The 17,395-nt window shown below is 53.9% G+C and overlaps 1 protein-coding gene across 5 annotated transcripts in view; it reads left to right on the top strand.

Annotated features, from left to right (window-relative positions):
* Smarcd3 (SWI/SNF related, matrix associated, actin dependent regulator of chromatin, subfamily d, member 3) overlaps positions 1–17,395 on the top strand; it is a 32,711-nt gene that overhangs the window by 8,445 nt on the left and 6,871 nt on the right. For 2 of the 5 annotated variants that reach the window (XM_052719373.1, XM_052719372.1), the window contains exon 1: positions 15,024–15,180. The exons of 1 other annotated variant lie outside the window; for it this stretch is intronic. In XM_052719373.1, coding sequence (XP_052575333.1) covers positions 15,103–15,180 — 78 coding nt within the window. In that variant the 5' untranslated portion in view covers positions 15,024–15,102. Of the gene's footprint in view, positions 1–10,458; positions 10,513–15,023; positions 15,181–17,395 lie in introns of those variants that run through there. 2 more of the 5 variants (XM_052719376.1, XM_052719374.1) reach the window with 2 other exon arrangements.

Raw genomic sequence — 17,395 nt, 5'->3', positions numbered from 1 at the left:
CACCCTTTGTACAGTCCCTCTCCACCCCGGCCCTTCCTCTTTTATGGCATTGAGGCTCAAGGCCAAAAGTTATTATCATTTCACTTTACAAAGCCCATGCCACTCTCTTATAATCATAGCTGGGCTCCTAGGGGCATTTGGGTTGCAACCCCCTAAAATAAGGAATGGGGAGGCAATACGGAAAATTGAGAATGTGTCCCTTGAGAAGGACCAGCCCCTCTGAAAGGGACAGCTCTTGCTCGGCTCCCTCTGGTTGCTTCCCTGTGGACTGGTTGACTTCAGGAACCAAGTCACTAAATTTGTAAGAGACTCTAGAGACCTAACTTTTCCCATGAACTCTCCCAGACTTTGAGGGTGGCACCAAATAGAAGTATAGGACATAGTGTGAGATCTGGAGACATGGCTCAGCAGTTGAGAGTTTTTGCTGCTCGGTCTTGAGGACCCGACTCAGATCCCAGTACTCACATAAACCCATGACTGCCTGTAATCCCAGCTCTGAGAGAGGGAGACAAGGGGATCACTGGAGCTGACTAGCTTCCAGCCTAGCCAAGAAAAATCAAGTCCCAGGTTCAGGGAGAGATCCTGCCTCAAAGGAATAGATGGAGAGTAATGGAGGACACCTGATGCCCCCTTCTGATCTCTGTGTACACACCTGCACAATATGCCCATGCATTCACACAGACACACACAGATGCACATGCATGCATGCATGCATGCATATATACAAAAATAATTTTTTTGAAAGACGTTGTGTGGCCAGAGCAACACTCACCCCCTCGCCCTGCCACCTGCCTTCTTTTCTCTCCCTCAGCCCAGAACCCAAAGCAGCTGTCTCAGAGGCTACCCTCCACCCAGAAGTGCATGTCCATTTGGAGGTGGTTGATGAAGCATCTCTCAGTTAGTTAGGGTATGATACATAAGGAGGGCTGGGTGGATGCAGTGGTGGACTGGAGACTATGTAACCATTGGCCCTAAGCAGAGAAGGGGGGTCATTGAGCCTGCTCTGTGTCCTGTGCTGGTTACAGTGGCACAAATAGTCCCACCAGAGCTGAGACAGGACTCAAGCATGACACTGGCTGGATGTTACTATTATCAATATGTTTGCTAAGAATTAAGATGATCTGGCCATGGTGGCACACACCTGTAATTCTATTTGGGGAGGCTAAGGCAGGAAGATCAAGAGTTCAAGGCTAACTCCCAGAACTAAGGAGGCGCAGGCATGCAGATCTCTGTTAGTTCCGGGTCAACCTGGTATACATAGTGAGTCCCAGGCTAGGACTACACAGGGAGACCCTGTCTAAAAAAAACAAAACAAAAAGAAAAAGAGTTCAAGGTTAGCCTGGACTACAAAATAAGACCCTGTTTAAATCACATGTTTATATTTAAAAAAATAATTGAAAACGAAGCCCAGTAGGCATAGAGAAGTCTGCAAAGTGGCTTTCTCCAACTTCTGTCCCTTTTCAATACTAAGTGTAAAGATTTAGATGAGCAAAGATTTAGATGAAGACAATGGCCACATTCCCCAGACTTCTGAACGCCACACAGCTGGAGATGGTGACTGTTAGTTATCAATCCTGGAACCCAGAGGCTCCCAGCCAGTCGAGAAATGAGCTGATTCTCCCAAGATACATATTGGCAGAAATAACCAAAAGTTTCTATCTCTTAGTGCGAGGGACTGCATCACAAGCAGGGAGTGGGCGTGTGTTTAGGCACAGTGGAAGGAGAAGGGGTGTGAGGTGTCAAGGCATGTGGGGTTATGGGATTCGTGAGTACCAAGCATGAAAAGCTGCCATGGTGATATCCCTGTGACCTGCAGACAATGTCCTCATGCCATCTCAGGCTCTTGTGCTGTTCACACTGACCCAGGCAAGGTGGTGGTGTACCCATTCCCAAGCTGAAGAAATCAAAGCTTAGAGTCCTGTGATTCCACACTTCTGTGGAATACTCAGATTCAGTGTGTATGTTGAAGTGCTGCCACAGGATGCACTTTTGGAAGGCACATGTCTAAGGTGTCACTTTCAATGCCTTCCAGAGAATAGACACCATGCTCAGGTCCAGGTCAGGGTCACAAATGGACTGGCAGTGTGTCTCAGGAGCCAGCCACAGAAGTGCCAAAGGACAGTATGAGTGAACTGGTGTGCCACAGCTGCTGGCCCTGCACCAGACTGCCAGCTTGAGCAGCAGATGAGGCTCCAGGCCGCTTCCCCCTGTGTCTCTTCACCCCGCTCTGTGCACATTGCCCTGAGCCTGTTTCCCTTTCCTAGAGCACACTGGTCATGGTGGATCAGGGCCTCACCTGTGACCCGTGGTTACTCCATAGAGTCTCTTTCTTTCTTCCTTTCTTCCTTCCTTTCTTTCTTTTTTTTTTTTTACAAAACTATATATATATATATATATATATATATATATATGTTTTGTATATATATGGTATTAGTTGATTTTATTTCTTTTTCAATAACTTCTATTTTGCTACCAATCTATTTTTCTTTTCTTTTTTTTTTTTTTTAATGCCAAATGCTGTTTATTGAAGGAGGGAAGGGGTCTTAAATACAGGCTTACAGCACAATGGGAGAACCCGGAGGGCAGAAGTTCGCTACAGATGTTTTACAATCTTGCATCTAAGCTGTTAATGCCCATTATTCAGGATACACAGACAAGGAACTTCCCTTAAGCATTCAGGAGGGTGGAACCTGGCAGGGAATTAGCATAGGGAGGATATCAAGATCAAGGTCAGCAAGCAAGGCAACAGTTACCCAAAACGGGAGCCAGGGCCCTACAGGTCCCCCTTTTACTAAAAAAATGAGCTTCTGACTTAGGTTGCGTGGGATGTCAGCAGGTCACCTTACCCGTCATGGAGACGCCTGCCCAGACCACTCTTTCTTTCTTTCTTTTTAAAATTATTTTATTCATATTGATGTTCTACCTTTCTACCTGCATGTATGTCTGTGTGAGGGTGTTAGGTCTCCTGGAACTGGAGTTACAGACAGTTGTAAGCTGCCATGTGGGTGCTGGGAATTGAACCCAGATCTTCTGGAAGAGCAACCAGTGCTCTTAATGTCTGAGCCATCTCTCCAGTCCTGTAGAATCTAAGTTCACATTCTGATGTACTGGACATGTCCAGAATGAGGGGTTCACCATTCAACCCACACATGGGAGGGGACTGCATTGGCTGCCTTCAGTGTTTGGGGCTGTGCCTGCAGAAAGAAGATCTTGAGGTGGCTGCTTCCTTGGGGAGGTGATTGGGGCTCAAATCTCTGGGAACCAAGGCCCCAGGGAACAAGTGAACACACTGCTATTACTGAGGAGCTGGAGGATGAGGCCCTGGCCGCCTGCCTGGCTCCAGGCCTCCTCATAGGGGAACGTACAGAACCTCAGGTGACACCAGTTACCCCGGCATTCATTGCTGTCCTGCCTGATGAGTCCCCAGCTCAGACACTGCAGCCAACCATGCTGCTGCCTCCAGCAGAGCTGGGAACACACCTCCATTTACTCAGGCCACCTCCTTGTCATGGGGACTGGGAGGGTTGGCTCACTGAGGGCCACTTAGGGGATGACAGTTTCATTGTACCCTGAGAACTCCCACTGTTGCCAGCCCAGGCTGTGGGCTGTCCTAGAAACTCCATTGCACACCCCCCTCCCCCTCACATGCCTTGGGCTTTGGGACAGGCTGTATAGGTATGCTCCTCCACCCTCCCTGGTGGCCACCACGGCTGCCCTTCCAAGGCACTGCCTCAAGGCCGGAGCTGATACCAGCTTCTCTGTGCAGGAACCAAATTTGTCTTCAGGAGTGTGGCTTCTTCCAACCCCAAAGAGCTGATCATGCATGTGCAAAGGCCCTGAGGTAATGGGGCTCAATGAGTTTGAGAACTGGACAGGGAATTTGGATTTTGTTAGTGTGATGGAAACCATTGTCAGGTCTTTAAAAGGATGTACTGTGTCCCTAGTCACACCTTTTACAATATTGATCTGGCCATAGTGTAGGAAACAAGCTGAAGAGAGATGGGGTGAAGAGCTGGGTCCAGGGGAGAGATGGGGGGGTGCCCAAGCCAAATAGGCAGATGATGCAGATGGGCTTGGAGAATCATGAAGAGACAGAACCCTGACCCTAACCCTGCAGTGGGTGTGAGGGTGGCAGAAAAGAGGACATTAATGACGACAGAAAAACACAGGAAATGCTGGGCCCTGGTGCTGGCCTGGTGATGTAGCTAGAAGGGAGGGGAGACTGGATCTTCTTGGAGGTAGTACTTGGGAAACAGCTTCGTGGCATGTGGAATGTTTGTGAGCTGCTGCAGAGGTCACCGGCAGCTAAGGTGGGGAGAGGGCTGTGTGAATGCAGGGACACGTGCCCTCTTGTCTCAGGCTCTTACTCAGGTTTGAAACTGCAGTTATGAAGCTGGGTCTCATGTAGCCCAGTCATAGAACTTGCTCTATAGCTGAGGTCAGCTTTGTACCCCTGATTTTTCCTACCTCTACCCCCTGAGTTTGTTTTCTTTCTTTCTTTTCTGGTTTTTTTTTTTTTTTTTTTTGGGGGTGTGTGTGTGTGTGTGTGTGTGTGTGTGTGTGTGTGTGTGTGTGTTTTGTTTTTCGAGACAGGGTTTCTCTGTGTAGCTTTGGAGCCTTTCCTGGAACTCACTCTGTAGCCAGGCTGGCCTCGAACTCACAGAGATCTGCCTGGCTCTGCTTCCCAAGGGCTGGGATTAAAGGCGTGCACCACCACCGCCCGGCCTGAGTTTGTTTTCTAATTGAATATTTGAGGACATCTTCACTCCCTCCTCCCACTCCTATCTGCCTGTAGCCTAAGGCTGCAATACAGACTGGAGGCAGAGGAGGCCTCTAGTTCAGTTGGTACAATACTTACCTAGCAGCAACAAAGCCCCAGACTCAAGCCCCAGCACTATAAAAACAGGCTCGATGGTGCACACCTGTACTCCCAGCACTCAGGAGGTAGAGGCAGGAAAGTCAGAAGTTCAAGGTCAGTCTCAGCTACATAGGGGTTTCTCAGCCTGCTTGGGTCACCTGAAACAGAAACGAACTGGAGGCAGGCCCCATTCCTGACTCAGCAGGTGCCCGTATGTCAGCTGTAATCCTTACTAGTTTAGTCCTGACCAAGCTCTCTGGACACCTGCCATCTGTTCCCATCCCATCGTTCCTAAGACCCTCAGCAAGATAAAGCCTGAGCCCCAAGGTGCCTCTCCCAAAGAAGGCTACCTCTCTTTGTGCCCCAGAACCATGGCACCCACGCTTACCTTATCCAAAGGAGGCTTTTTCCACATCTAGTTCATGGCTCTGCACAGATCACCCAAGATGGCTTCTGTGCCTCACCTATCTGGGTGCTGCATCCCTGTTCCCTCTGCAGAGTCTGAACAGGCTCCTGGCACTAAGCTCTCCACCCGTCTTGTCTATTCAAGGACTTTGGGGGTCCCCAGGGGCATGGCTGGGGGGTGTGCTTCTACAGCATGGACACTTGCTCACAGCGTGCTGAGTAGGGGAGTGAGCACCGAGTCCATAGGCCCGGCTTTCTTCTAGACACCTCTGCTGTCTGCCCCCACTCGGATCTTGGACAGCTGGTCTTGTGGGTTTGTCTGAGGTTCATGCCCAGGGCATACACTTCTGTATGAGCTCCTGAGAGTCCCTGTCCTCCCTGCAGCCCCTAGGCACAGCCTCTTCTCAAGTTGTAGGCTGCAGGCTTCCCATGTTGTGACCCATCTGCACACTGGTGTAGCCCTAGGCTGTTCTCTGCTGGGATGTGTCCAAGGATTTGGGAAGAGTCCAAACTCCCCAGGGATCACAGAGCCCAGCGTAATTAGTCATTCTGAGTAATTGCCTGGCTATTTTCTAGGGGCCCTGGCCAATGTCTCACATGCTCCCTCTAGGGCATTTGCGTAGCCCCCCCCCCACTCTCCTCCCCAACAGCTGGAGGGCTCTGGGGGTCTTTTGCTGCCACTGTGCCCTAGCAGGGGTCAGCCAGCAACAGGATAGGCTGGGCCTGCTGTGTGAGGTAGAGGCAGCCCAGGAGGGCAGTGACACTGGGGGACCAGGAGAGTAGCTATGCGTGGGGTAAAGCATTGGACCGCTCTGTAACCTCAGCCCCTGTGAGTCAAGACAGGGCTCCCTGTGTTGCAGATAAGGAAAATGAGGCTCAGGGGTGTCAAAGAACTCAGTGCTGAGCCAGATGTGACCCCAAGACATGACTGTAGAGCTGAGGTTCTCACCCTGGGGCAGCCCCTCCTTCCAGAGACAGGGGACAGTGTCTGGCTGTGTTTGTTGATCTTCCCAGAGAAAGAGGAGAAAGAGTCTAGTAGAAGATGCTGTAGGCCAGGGATGCTTCAAACATCCTGCAGTGCATAGGCGAGCCACCACAATAAGTCACTCCGGAGCAGGAGGTAGAGCTCAGTACTAAAGAGGCCATGCTTGTTATCCTGCCCCAAATGTCAATGGTACCAAAGTCGAAAAAACATGTTTTACAGCCTCAGCTCAGAACATCACGCCATGTTACCTGCAGGACTCCATCCAGGGCAGTGGATGGGCCATAAAGGAGGACAGGACGGGACAGGGCAGTGGGGCCAGGCTGTCAAAGCCCTGACCCCAAACAGTTGATTACCAGATCAGAGTAGCCAAGGCAAGGGCCAGTTCTAGGAGCAAGGCTGCCAGCAGTCTCATAGAGAAGGATGCTCTGCCCTTCTCTAAGGAGAACAGCTGCCAGTTACAAAGGTTTGCACAAGTCAGGGGTGGGATACCAAGCCGGTCTAGGCCCTGAAGACAGGCCTAGCCTGTTTCCTCCCTCTGCCCACAGGAAGACTGCTTAGCTGCCACCAAAGCCTTTGACCCCAGGAACACTTATTTCTGCTCACTCATAGACTGTACTGTTTGGAGATACAAGGAGATGCAGAACCCAGCTTTGACTATGAGACCCTCGGTCATGGACATGCCACACAGTCCCTATTGATTTTCAACCCTGTATACTTTTGCCAAGATCCACAAGAAATCTGGGAAAGCATGGCAATAGCTTATTTGGTAAAGTGCTTACAGTGCCTGCCTGAGGGTCCCAGATTGATCCCTAGCTCATGTAAAAAGCCTGGACATCATAGCACACACAATCCTGGGGAGAGAGATAGACCCCTCTCTGGGGCTTGCTAGCCTGCCAGCTTAGACTAATCAGTAAGCTCCAGATGATTAAAAAAAAAAATCAAGATACACAGGTCCTGAGGAATGACACCTGAGGTTGGCTTCTGGCCAACACACGCATGCACACCTGCATAGACATATATGCCCATGCACATGAATATGCAGTACACACACACACACACACACACACACACACACACACACACACAGAGGGAGAGAGGGAGGGAGGGAGGGAGGGAGGGAGGGAGAGAGAGAGATCCATAGTCTGTTCCACATAGCCAGCCTCTTGCTATGCACATCACTTCTTGAGGACCAGGATAGAACCTCTGAGTTTCCCAAGCTCATGATTACCAATTGGTGCTGGGAAGGCAGGATGAGGTGGTGTGCCCTGAGGGCAATGAACTTCTGAAGTGTAGCAGCCCTAAGGTGAGGGACAGGGAGATGTGTGACCATGATGATTCATGCACATGCTTCCTCTTGTTACACAGATGCACACATATGTCCAGCCATAATCCAGGAAGAGCCACATAACAAGGGACTTGTTCCAGATTTAACCGAGATTTTTACACAGGAGCTAAGGAAACCGCCATAAGTGCATTGACATTTATCTTAGACAGTTACTCGGAGGTAACTCTTAGAAGATTCATATTCCCAATGTTTGAAACAATGTGCTTGAGTTTGGGGGTGGTGTTTAAGAGATAATTGGAGGTAAATCAGCAGTAACGCACAGGCCTCCAGGAGTCTTGATTTCTTTCATACACAATTGTGCACTTGTGTGTGTGTGTGTGTGTGTGTGTGTGTGTGTGTGTGTGTGTGTGTGTGTGTGTTTAGGGTTTGCATGTCTATGTGTTTTGTGTGCATGTATGTTTGTGGTGTGCTCTGGTTGTACAAGTAACTGAACTCACCTGTTCATGCGTGTGTGGAGGCAGAGGTTGAAGTCGGGTGTCTTTCTCTGTTGTTCTCCACTTATGCTTGAGACTGAGTCTCTCCGTGAACAAGAAGCTCACTGATTGCCTAGACTAGTTGGCCACCTAGCTCAAGGAATCTGTCCATCTCTGCTTCCCGAATGCTGGGGTTACAGATATACCTTACTGGGCCCAGGTTTTTAATGCATGTTCTGGGGATCTGAACCCAGATCTTCATATTTGCTTGGGAAGCATTTTACTTATTAAGCCATCTCCCAGCCCTCTGGCATTCTTCATTAAGGCAGTGTGTGGAAAGGTGGGAATACCAATGTGTAACTCTGTGACTCCTGGACAGGTGTGCCTTCCACAGGAGATTCTGGGGAGGCATCTTGGGAAGAAGGGGAGACCCAAGGACCTCCATATCAGATCTGATGTGCAGGCCCAGTCTGTAACCACACAGTGACTTTAGTAAGTCACATGGCTCTGAGAACACCGTTGTCCTTATCTTTAGATTAGAAATCCTCGCAGCCAGGCGCCTGAGGTGTCTGTGAGGACCCTGCAGGTCAATGTGTATGAAAGTGTTTGGTCAACAGAGAAGTAGTTCCAAGCAAATGGAAGGTGTGTTGCTATCACTGAGATAAGACTGGGATCTCTCAGATAGGAGCCTGACCCAGCGGAAATGCTGAGTCAACAATCGGATACAGCAGTCTGAAGTCTGGGGGAGAGGCCTGGGTTATGGGAAAACTTCCGAGGTCAACACCTGGTACCCAGTAAGAACAGACCTTCAGGAGGTAGTGGTACCAGCAGGTGAGACCTGGTGGAGGACTTTAGGAGCTGAGCCCTTCCTCTCTCGGCTCCCCAATATTGAGATGGAACAGGAGGAGCAGGACAGAGGAGGAGCCTGAGGAGGAGCATCCTGGAGGCAGGAGGACCGCAGAGAAGGAGGCAGTTTGTACCTTGGTCAAACACTGTAGTGTGCTAAGCAAGACACGGCCTGGGGATCGATGGTGGCATTGGACAGTGAGGAGGCCACTGGTGTTCCTGACGGGGACACTCTCAGTGGGATGTGCATCCACTAGGATTTGAGTTCAAGGAGAAGTAAAGAGGGCAAATGCAGATATACTCTTGAGAAGTTTTGTTACAACTTCCAGAAGTAGGGTGAGGAGAGTCCTTTGCAGATGGGGAAACACTACTGTTGCGTGCTGGCAGGAAGGGTTCGGCAGAGACAGGAACGTGGCTGGCAGGGTGAGGGGGGAAGATAGTCGAGGGGTAGAGTCAAGGAGGGTTAAAATGGTACGTGTTACAGAATAAAGTTAACCTGCAGTGTGGCATGGCAGTAGAGAATTGGTTTAACATACACGAGGCCCTGTTCAGTCCCCATCACTCTGCATCTCCCCTGCATCCCCAGAGTTCAGCAGGGGAGAGTGGGACACCCGATGGCATCCTGGCCAGAGATGAGGACAGGCCTTTCTCCAGGGAGGACAAGGGCATTCCTAGGGACACAGTTAGGATTGAGGACATGAGCAAACCTCCAGGAAACCAAGGGGCTTCTTCCTGAATCTGGGCCCTCAGCTTCTTAGCAACACACACCGAGGGCTCCACTAGCTCCTGCAGACAGATCAAACAGCCCAGAAGTCTGGGACATGAAGTGGTGGACCCCCCTTAGAGCATCAGGCATCCGGATACTTTGTGAGGCTGACAGAGGGAGGCTTCAGAGGGTGAGAGAGGCTATAGTGGGCACGATGGGCTGCCCCACTAAAGGGGCCCAGAGTGCCTCCATTGGCTCCAAGCTACAGAAGAGGAGAAAGTTTGCAGCTTTGTGTGTCCAAATCCAGGCCATGCCCCCCATCTCCCCTGCAATTTGGTCCCAAGTCTTCTCATATCTAAGCCCTAGACTAGCCAAACCTGTTAGGTGTTGATCAAGGCAGAGGTGGGGTGACTGTGTTTGACATATCCTTTCTTCCCAGGGTACTGCCTAATTCAATCACTAATGCAGTCCTGCCTACAGGCAGGGCCACACTGGGGTGCAGTGGGCTAGCACCCCACAGAAACAAGCCCCCCACACCTGCCACATCCTCAGAGAAATGGGCACCTAGCCTGGGTGGTTCCTTTTTATTTTTTTATTTTTTACAGTGCCTTAAGCTATTCAGAGTGACCTGCTCCAAGAGACCACCTAATTAATGGAGGCCTTGAGGGGGATGAAAGAAACCTGGCTGTGAATCCAAAGCGCGCCTTCCCTCTGGGCCAGCGGGATGCTCGGAGCCCCAGAGGCCGGCTCTGCGCTCCTCCTGCGACCAGCAGCCTCAGCTCCCCGTGTTTGCAGATCATTGTGTGTGCGGTGTGGGGGGGTGGGTGGGAGGGGTGTCAAGGAGCATCCCATTAGACTGAACAAATCCACGCAGGCAGAGAGGAAGGAGGACTGTGCGTTCAGCTAACCTTTATCATGTACCTGCCCACGGCGCAGGACCCTGGGGACCCCACGGTAAGGTCTTTCCCTCGTGGCAAGGGGGCCCGTGGTGTGGTACGTGGTGTTGAGGGCACAAATGAGGTGTGGCAAGGGGCAGAGAGTGACTCTGAGGAAAGGAAGGAGGGAGGCTGGTGTCCCTGAGGACGTCACAGAGGGGGGGCCGACAGCAGTTCAGGCCCCGCTGAGAGCAGCACCCACTGGCTGTGGAGCTGCGTCTCCGTGTCTCTCTGCCCCCTTCCTCCCCACCCTTCCCTCTCCTCTGCCTCAGTTCTTTTCTGTCTGTGGAATCTTTGGGTCTCTGAGCAGGAAAGGCCCTGGACTCCCTGGGTCAAGTCTCTCCTGTTACTTCTGAGGAAGCAGGAGCAGGCAGATAACAGCAACTCATCCAAGGTCACAAAACTATTTTGGTGTCCTATTTTTTCTTTGTTTTTTTTTTTTTTGTTCGTTCATATTTGCCGTGTGTGTGTGTGTGTGTGTGTGTGTGTGTGTGTGTGTGTGTGTGTGTGTGTACATGCATGCAAAACACAGGAAGGCAAAGTTCCACAGAGAGACAGCCCCCTTCATAGCAGCAGGCTGTGTGCTGGCCCAGATGCGTCCTGACGCTAGCAGGGAGGCACATAGCTCCTGAGGCAGGGGGACCACTGTGAGGGGTCTCCCAGGACTGTATCTGAGTCTCTCAGGTGGGGTAGGAATGGAGGCTTTGGGGTCTCCGAGGCCTCTCCTTCCATTTCTAGAGACTGGGCCTGGCTCTAAGTTCTAGCCAGAGTTCCCAGGGGACTTGGAGCTTAGTCATCAGACTCTGGGTCCCCTGACATGTCCCAGGATTTAGTGACCAAAGGAGAAGGGTGTGGGCTTAGGTTAGGGATGGGCCAGGTCACAAAAATCAGGAGGAGTCCTGGCCCAGAGAACTCCAAACGGTCTCTCTTTACACTGCGCCCCCCCCCCGCGCGCCCCGATAAAATCAGGGTGATTGTATTCCTCTGAGGGAAGTTTGACTGCTGGGGTATAGGGAAAGCTCACAAGAGAAAGGGGTCTCTCTGGCAAGCTGTCCTTTCTCCCTCTTCTCTCCTTTGTTCCTCCCCCCTCCCTCCCTTCCTCTCCCAGCCTGCTTCCCTTCTCTTCCTCCAGCCTTCCATTCCCCCTTCCCCACCCTCTCCTCAACTCCCCCCCCCCCCCTCTTCCTTGTCCCCAATCGGGACCTCCACAGAGGGAGGGAGCACAAGACTCTGAGCTCGGGCTGGGGCTAGGTGGCCATCTTCCCGCAGAGAAGGAGTTAAGTCTCTTTCCCGCATCCCTCCTCCCTTCTCCGCCTCCCCTGGCCGCCGTGGAGTCCTGCAGCTGGGCCCCGGGCTGACCTTCACCGGGAGGGAGGCCGCAGCGCGCATGCTCGGGCTGGGGACCGGTGCGGGCGGAGGGAGGGCGGTGCAGGCCGGCGGTCCGGGCCCCCAGTGCACCGGCTGCGGCCGCTCGCTCCGCACGGTGGGGGGCGAGGCGGCCGGTCCGTCCCGCGGGCCGCGGCGTAGCGCTCCCTGCGCGGGGAGCGGCGCTTTGCCATTTGGTGCTGGTCGTGCTTCTGCGAGGGAAGGAGAGATGGGGGGACGACAGGGGGGACTCCGGCTCCGGGCCGCCGGGCAGGCCGCCCTCCCCTGGCCCCAGACACGCTCTAGGCCTGCCCGGGTGTGGCCTGCGCCCTGTCGGGCTTGGAAGAAGTCCGGGCTCTCCGCAGGCACTGTGGGCGGCATGTCGCTGCCCAGCGCCCTGGTGGCACTGAGCTGGTGGGAATCCTGGCCTTTGTGAGAAGGGCCCCCTGGCCACGAGCCCCCCACCGGACCTGCTAGAAGAGCATGCTAATGTGTCTGCTGGCTTTTGAATCCAGCATCTCGGTGGGGGAGGTCAAGATGTGCCTGTATGTGCAAATCCGTGTGGCTCCTTGTCCCTGTGGCGGTTTGATAGATGTGTGCCCTTAGGTGTGTGTTTGGGGTTGTGTACCCATAGCTGCCATTTGTGCAGCATAAAGATACCCCAAAAGGGGTGGCTCCAGAAGGGCCGTATTTATGGACCTGACTGGTGCTCTCCATCTCCCTAGTCCTGGTATCACTCAGCCCTTGGTGAAATCACCTCCCACAATCTCCTTCACCACCAAGACCACCGCTGTAATCTCTCAGCTACCTCACAGATCTGGTACCCCCACTTTGGTCTTCCCAGACCCCCAAAGCTGAGATGCCAGCCCACCTACTATCTTCTTCTCCCAAGAGGTAGCTCTAAAAGTCGAGGACACCCAGCTTTTCCTAAAGCCTAGAGGTGTCTACCCGACTCCTAGAACCTCCAAGGACTGGGGTTTCCCAGTCCCTGCTAGAAGTAGAGCTAGGGTAGCTGTGATGACTCAGATCTTCAGGTAAATGGCAGAGCACCAGCTGCATCCATTGGCCTGTTGCATTTTGCAGGTGTCCTCAGCTTTTGGTGTTGTAGAGTCCCTGTCCCCAGGCCTGCAGGAAACATGGGTCCAAGGCCCGGTACTGCCCTCAGGAGTCACAGCCTCCTTGGGATACCAAACCCCACACACCTGAAGCAAAGAGCATACGAGGCATTAGTCCAGCCCAGTTTATGGACAAAACAGATGCAACTGGACATTTGGAGAAGATCAAGATGTGTTTCCAGGAGTGAGGCCAGGGAAGACTCCTTGCAGGAACCAGGGTCTTACCTGGGCCTTAAAGGATGAGTGTGCTGGGACAGGTAGAGGGCAGGCATTACACAATGGCAGAAGAGCCTCCGACGAGAGGATGAGTGGTGGGTTGGAGGTGAGCAGCTGGACCCAAGCAGATCATGGCTCCAACTCTCAGCAGCCGCTTTTATAGCCCATGACTGCTGGAGTCAGCCCACCCTGAAACCAGTGTCTCCCACGGCATCTGGACAAGATGTCCTCTCTAGTCTTTCACGGTGGCAGTGGGCACCTGCAAGGACAATGACAGCTAGACATACTACCAGGAACTGCAGGAAACTATAAGGTGCTGGCAGAAAAGACTCCTGGGAGAACATTCCCTCTGTTCCTTGTCCTGACCAATGAAGGCATTCTGAAGGGCCAAAGCTTAGGACCCCTTGGTGCAATGGTGGGTCTTGAGGGCTCAAACTTTAATGTGTTCCCACGAATTCCCTCAGGCATTGTCCCTCCCTCTTCTGAATTCTGACAGCTGCAGCCCTAGCAAGCCCATAAATGTGACCCTTGGTTGTCCCAAAGCCTGCGGGCTCCTCCTCCAGAAGGTGGGAAGAGGCGTGGCTTCTGGCGTGGGCGGGGCCTGGGCTCAGCCTAGGGATCTCACCAACGGCCCCTCCTGTCTGTTCTTCCCGCACACCGGGCTCGGCCCGTTCTCTCTACACCATCTCTTTTGGGGCTCCCTCGTCTTCCCACTCCACACTCCTGCTTTCTCTTCGGTCCTGGGGCGGACCTCACCATCCCCAGCCTCCCTGGGTCTCCATGCCAAAGCCATCAAGCCCTGTTTGCCTCACTCTTTCCTCCTTAACCCACCCAAGTACCCATCCTGGCTCGGCACCATTCCCCACATTCACTCTTCCTGTTCTCCTGAGCCCAATCCATGCCCCCTTTTCGGAAATACTTCCCCTATTGCCCTCACTTTCTCACACAGAGGCAAACAAAGACCCACAAGCCCAGAAATAGACTCCCACAGAGCTGAAAGACACAGGCCGTGTCCTGGCCCGCACGCACGCGCGCAGGCACGGCGGCTCTCGTGGAGGGAAGCACACAGACCCGGCGTTTGTCAGTGCACGCACATAAACATCCACACCCACAGCCACTGCGCCGTGCCACAAAAGGGTGCAGACACACGTTGTGCGAGACAAGGGCACACACATCTGCGGACGCCCAGGAGCCAGGCTGGCCCGGCACACCCACCGCGGCGGCCGGCCCTGGGACAGGAGCAAGGCCTCCTCCGGGCTCGGGCTCCCCCCTAGATTCCTTCCAGCAAATGTTTCCCTACTTGGCTTGTCTGGTCCCTGGGGAAAGGGCCTCAGAAATGCGGCAGGAGCCACTTGGGGGAAGAAAGTTGGAACTGCCTGTTCTCTGCCTGGCCCTGTCGGCGAATTCCCTAACCGAGAAACTATTTGTGGCGAAGGCAGGGTGGCCGGCGAGCCCCCTGTCACCTCCCCTGGTGTTCCCTCCCCGTGCCGCCACCGGTGGGCCTCCGGCGGCGGCCTGGGCGCCGCGCCGCTGCCCATCTCCCAGCCTCCGGGCGGCTCGGCTCGTCTTGCCGCTCATCTGCGCCGTTTGGACCACGAGGGGTGCACGGGAGGGCTGCTCTGTCCCCGCCGCGTCGCAGGCAGACCCCGGGCCGCCGGACTATTTCTGTCTTATCAGTGCAGGAATGCGGCAGCCGCGCGGCGGCGGCGGCGGCGGCGGCGGGCGGGCGGCGGCGGCGTGGGCCGTGGGCCGTCAGGGCAGCCCTGAAGGGGCCCCCTCCCCACTCCGCTCGAGTAGAAGTGTGAGAGAGCCCAGCAGGACTCAGAGGGGAGAGTTGGAGGAAAAAAAAGGCAGAAAAGGGAAAGAAAGAGGAAGAGAGAGAGAGAGTGAGAGGAGCCGCTGAGCCCACCCCGATGGCCGCGGACGAAGTTGCCGGAGGGGCGCGCAAAGCCACGAAAAGCAAACTTTTTGAGTTTCTGGTCCATGGGGTGGTGAGTGGGGGAAAGTTAGCGGGGGAGGGTGAGCGAGCTGGCTCCGGCTGAATGGAGGGATGATCGGGAGGGGCCGCCGGCGCGCTCCCGCTCTCCCACCCCTTTGGTTGGGGGGCGCACGGTCATGGCCCAACCCTGGGACCTTGCCGGCGCCCTGGCATCCGAACACGTCGCCAAGCGGTCGGCTGGGGATGGGCGCGCGGCGGCCGGGAAGGGAGGCGTCGGCTTGGGCTCTTGTCAGGGGAAAGGGGTGGGATGTGGACACCGTGCCCCCCAAGAGGTGGGTCCCCTCTGGGGCTGACATGTCCTCCGTTCTTTTACTGGTGGGCCCAGGTGTTACCCCTGCCCTGGGGTGGGGGTGGGGGGTGGCGACTGGAGCACACAACTGGGGTTGGGCTGCCTGTTGTCCCTGTTCATCCACTGGGACAGTGTCACTCTGACTGGGTCTGAGGAACTAGGAGCAGGTGACCCTGGAGGCACCTGAGAGCAAAAAGCTCTCTGACTGAGCGACCTCTGCATCCTAGCAGGAGGGTCCTGAGGACTTGGCCCTGCTGTTAGAGCTGAGGGAGGCCTACTTGAGAGATGGACCCCAAGTTAAAGAGGTCAGAGGATCCCTTGGCATACTCAGCCCCCAGAACTTGATGACCTTAACACCTCAAAGGTGTGAAGGGCTGAAGTTGGGGGTTACGAGGCCTAGAGACCAAAGGGATAACACTATACTGTCCTGCCACAGACATGTGAAGACACGTGAGGATCTGAGAGGATCCAGGGACCTAAGGAGGTGGATAGTTGAGTTGAATCAGGGGAGAGCCTGACTGTAAGGGGCTCCAAGCTTGGGGATATGTGATGGAGGGAAGAATCCGTCAGATTTACTATGGCCAAATTTGGTTGTGACTCCAGGAAGCACCTTCCAGTGAGAGAGGCAAGGGCCCCCAAAATCTTGACCTCTTGTGATGGTGGTTCTGGTGGCAAAGCCCCTAGAGGCCCCTTCCTCTCAGGGCCTCTCAGTAAACCAGACAGTCTCAGTGGCCTTGACAGGGAAGGGGCCTTGATAGAGAGCAGCTGATAGGGAAGAGGGTTTCCCTGTGGCAGCCTGTCCTCTGGCCGCAGGGACCTCTGGGGTGCAATTCCCAAGGCAGTCCTGTGGGTTAGTGGAGTTACCAATCCTAACCTAGCTGCTTGGGGGAGTTGCTTTAAAGAGTCCTAGCCAGCGAAGAAGAGGCTTTACATATGGATTTGAACATGGCCAACTTGGAGGTTCAGTTCTCGAGTGATCAAGGGTGCCTTAAGAGCAGCGGGGAATGGCTAGGCCTGGGCTTCCACCCTGGTGGTATTGGTGGTGTGAGTGACAGAGGCAGGTGGAATCGGGGAAGCAAATTCTGGGACTGGCTGGTTTCACTGCAGAAGGAGATGGGCAGGGACAGCTGCTGGCCGAGGGTGGAGACCTTAGGAATGAGCAGTGCAGGGGGTGGGGGGGGAGCTGGGGGGAGGAAGAGGCCTGGCAGTTAGGGTTGGGGCTTCTTGGTCCTGGAGTGAGATGAGGGGTGCTTTGTATTTGTTTATTATATATAGAGGCAGGGTCTCCTGTAGCCTAGGCTGGCCTCGAATTCTATAGGGGAGGATGGTCTTGATCTTTCTGCCTCCACCTTGAGACTGGGATTATGAGTGTGTACCACCATGTGCAGTTTATTTGATGCTGGGGATCAAACTCCAGGCTTCACGTGTATTGGGCAAGCAGTGTACCAAGCTACATCCCTAGTCTGAGATGGGGGGGTTTAAATAATAGGGTCTGCACCCCCTCCCCCCCATCACCTCCCTGTTCTTCTGAACCAATCCCACCTCCTGATTAGTCCCTAAACCTCAACTCCCTTCCCAGGCCTGGACAAGTGGACTCCGAACACTCCACTTGCGTCTGTACCTCATCTGTTTTGATTGACTGCCCAGTTGGCTGGGGAAATACAAGCTGCCTCATTTCCTTCCAGTTTCTACCTTCCTGGGATGGGATGGGGAATGGGTTATCTCTCTGGTGTAGGCGGATAGGAGGGAGAAATGGATGCTAGCACAGATGTGGTTTCCTTCAACCATCCCTGCCCCCTGGCAGCTCACTTCTAGTCCAGTTCCCCACTTGTCACTCAGAAAAACTCAGACCCTCAGGTGCCCTTGCCAAGCCTCTTCTATCACCTTGGGGAGAAATGAAATTAAGGAGGCAGGCTAA

Source organism: Peromyscus californicus, unplaced genomic scaffold (assembly GCF_007827085.1).
Source record: "Peromyscus californicus insignis strain IS unplaced genomic scaffold, ASM782708v3 Scaffold_6__1_contigs__length_162567912, whole genome shotgun sequence".
In the NCBI taxonomy this organism is placed as follows: domain Eukaryota; kingdom Metazoa; phylum Chordata; class Mammalia; order Rodentia; family Cricetidae; genus Peromyscus; species Peromyscus californicus.
Note: the sequence above shows the minus strand (reverse complement) of the source record. Positions and strands in the feature narration are given on the sequence as shown.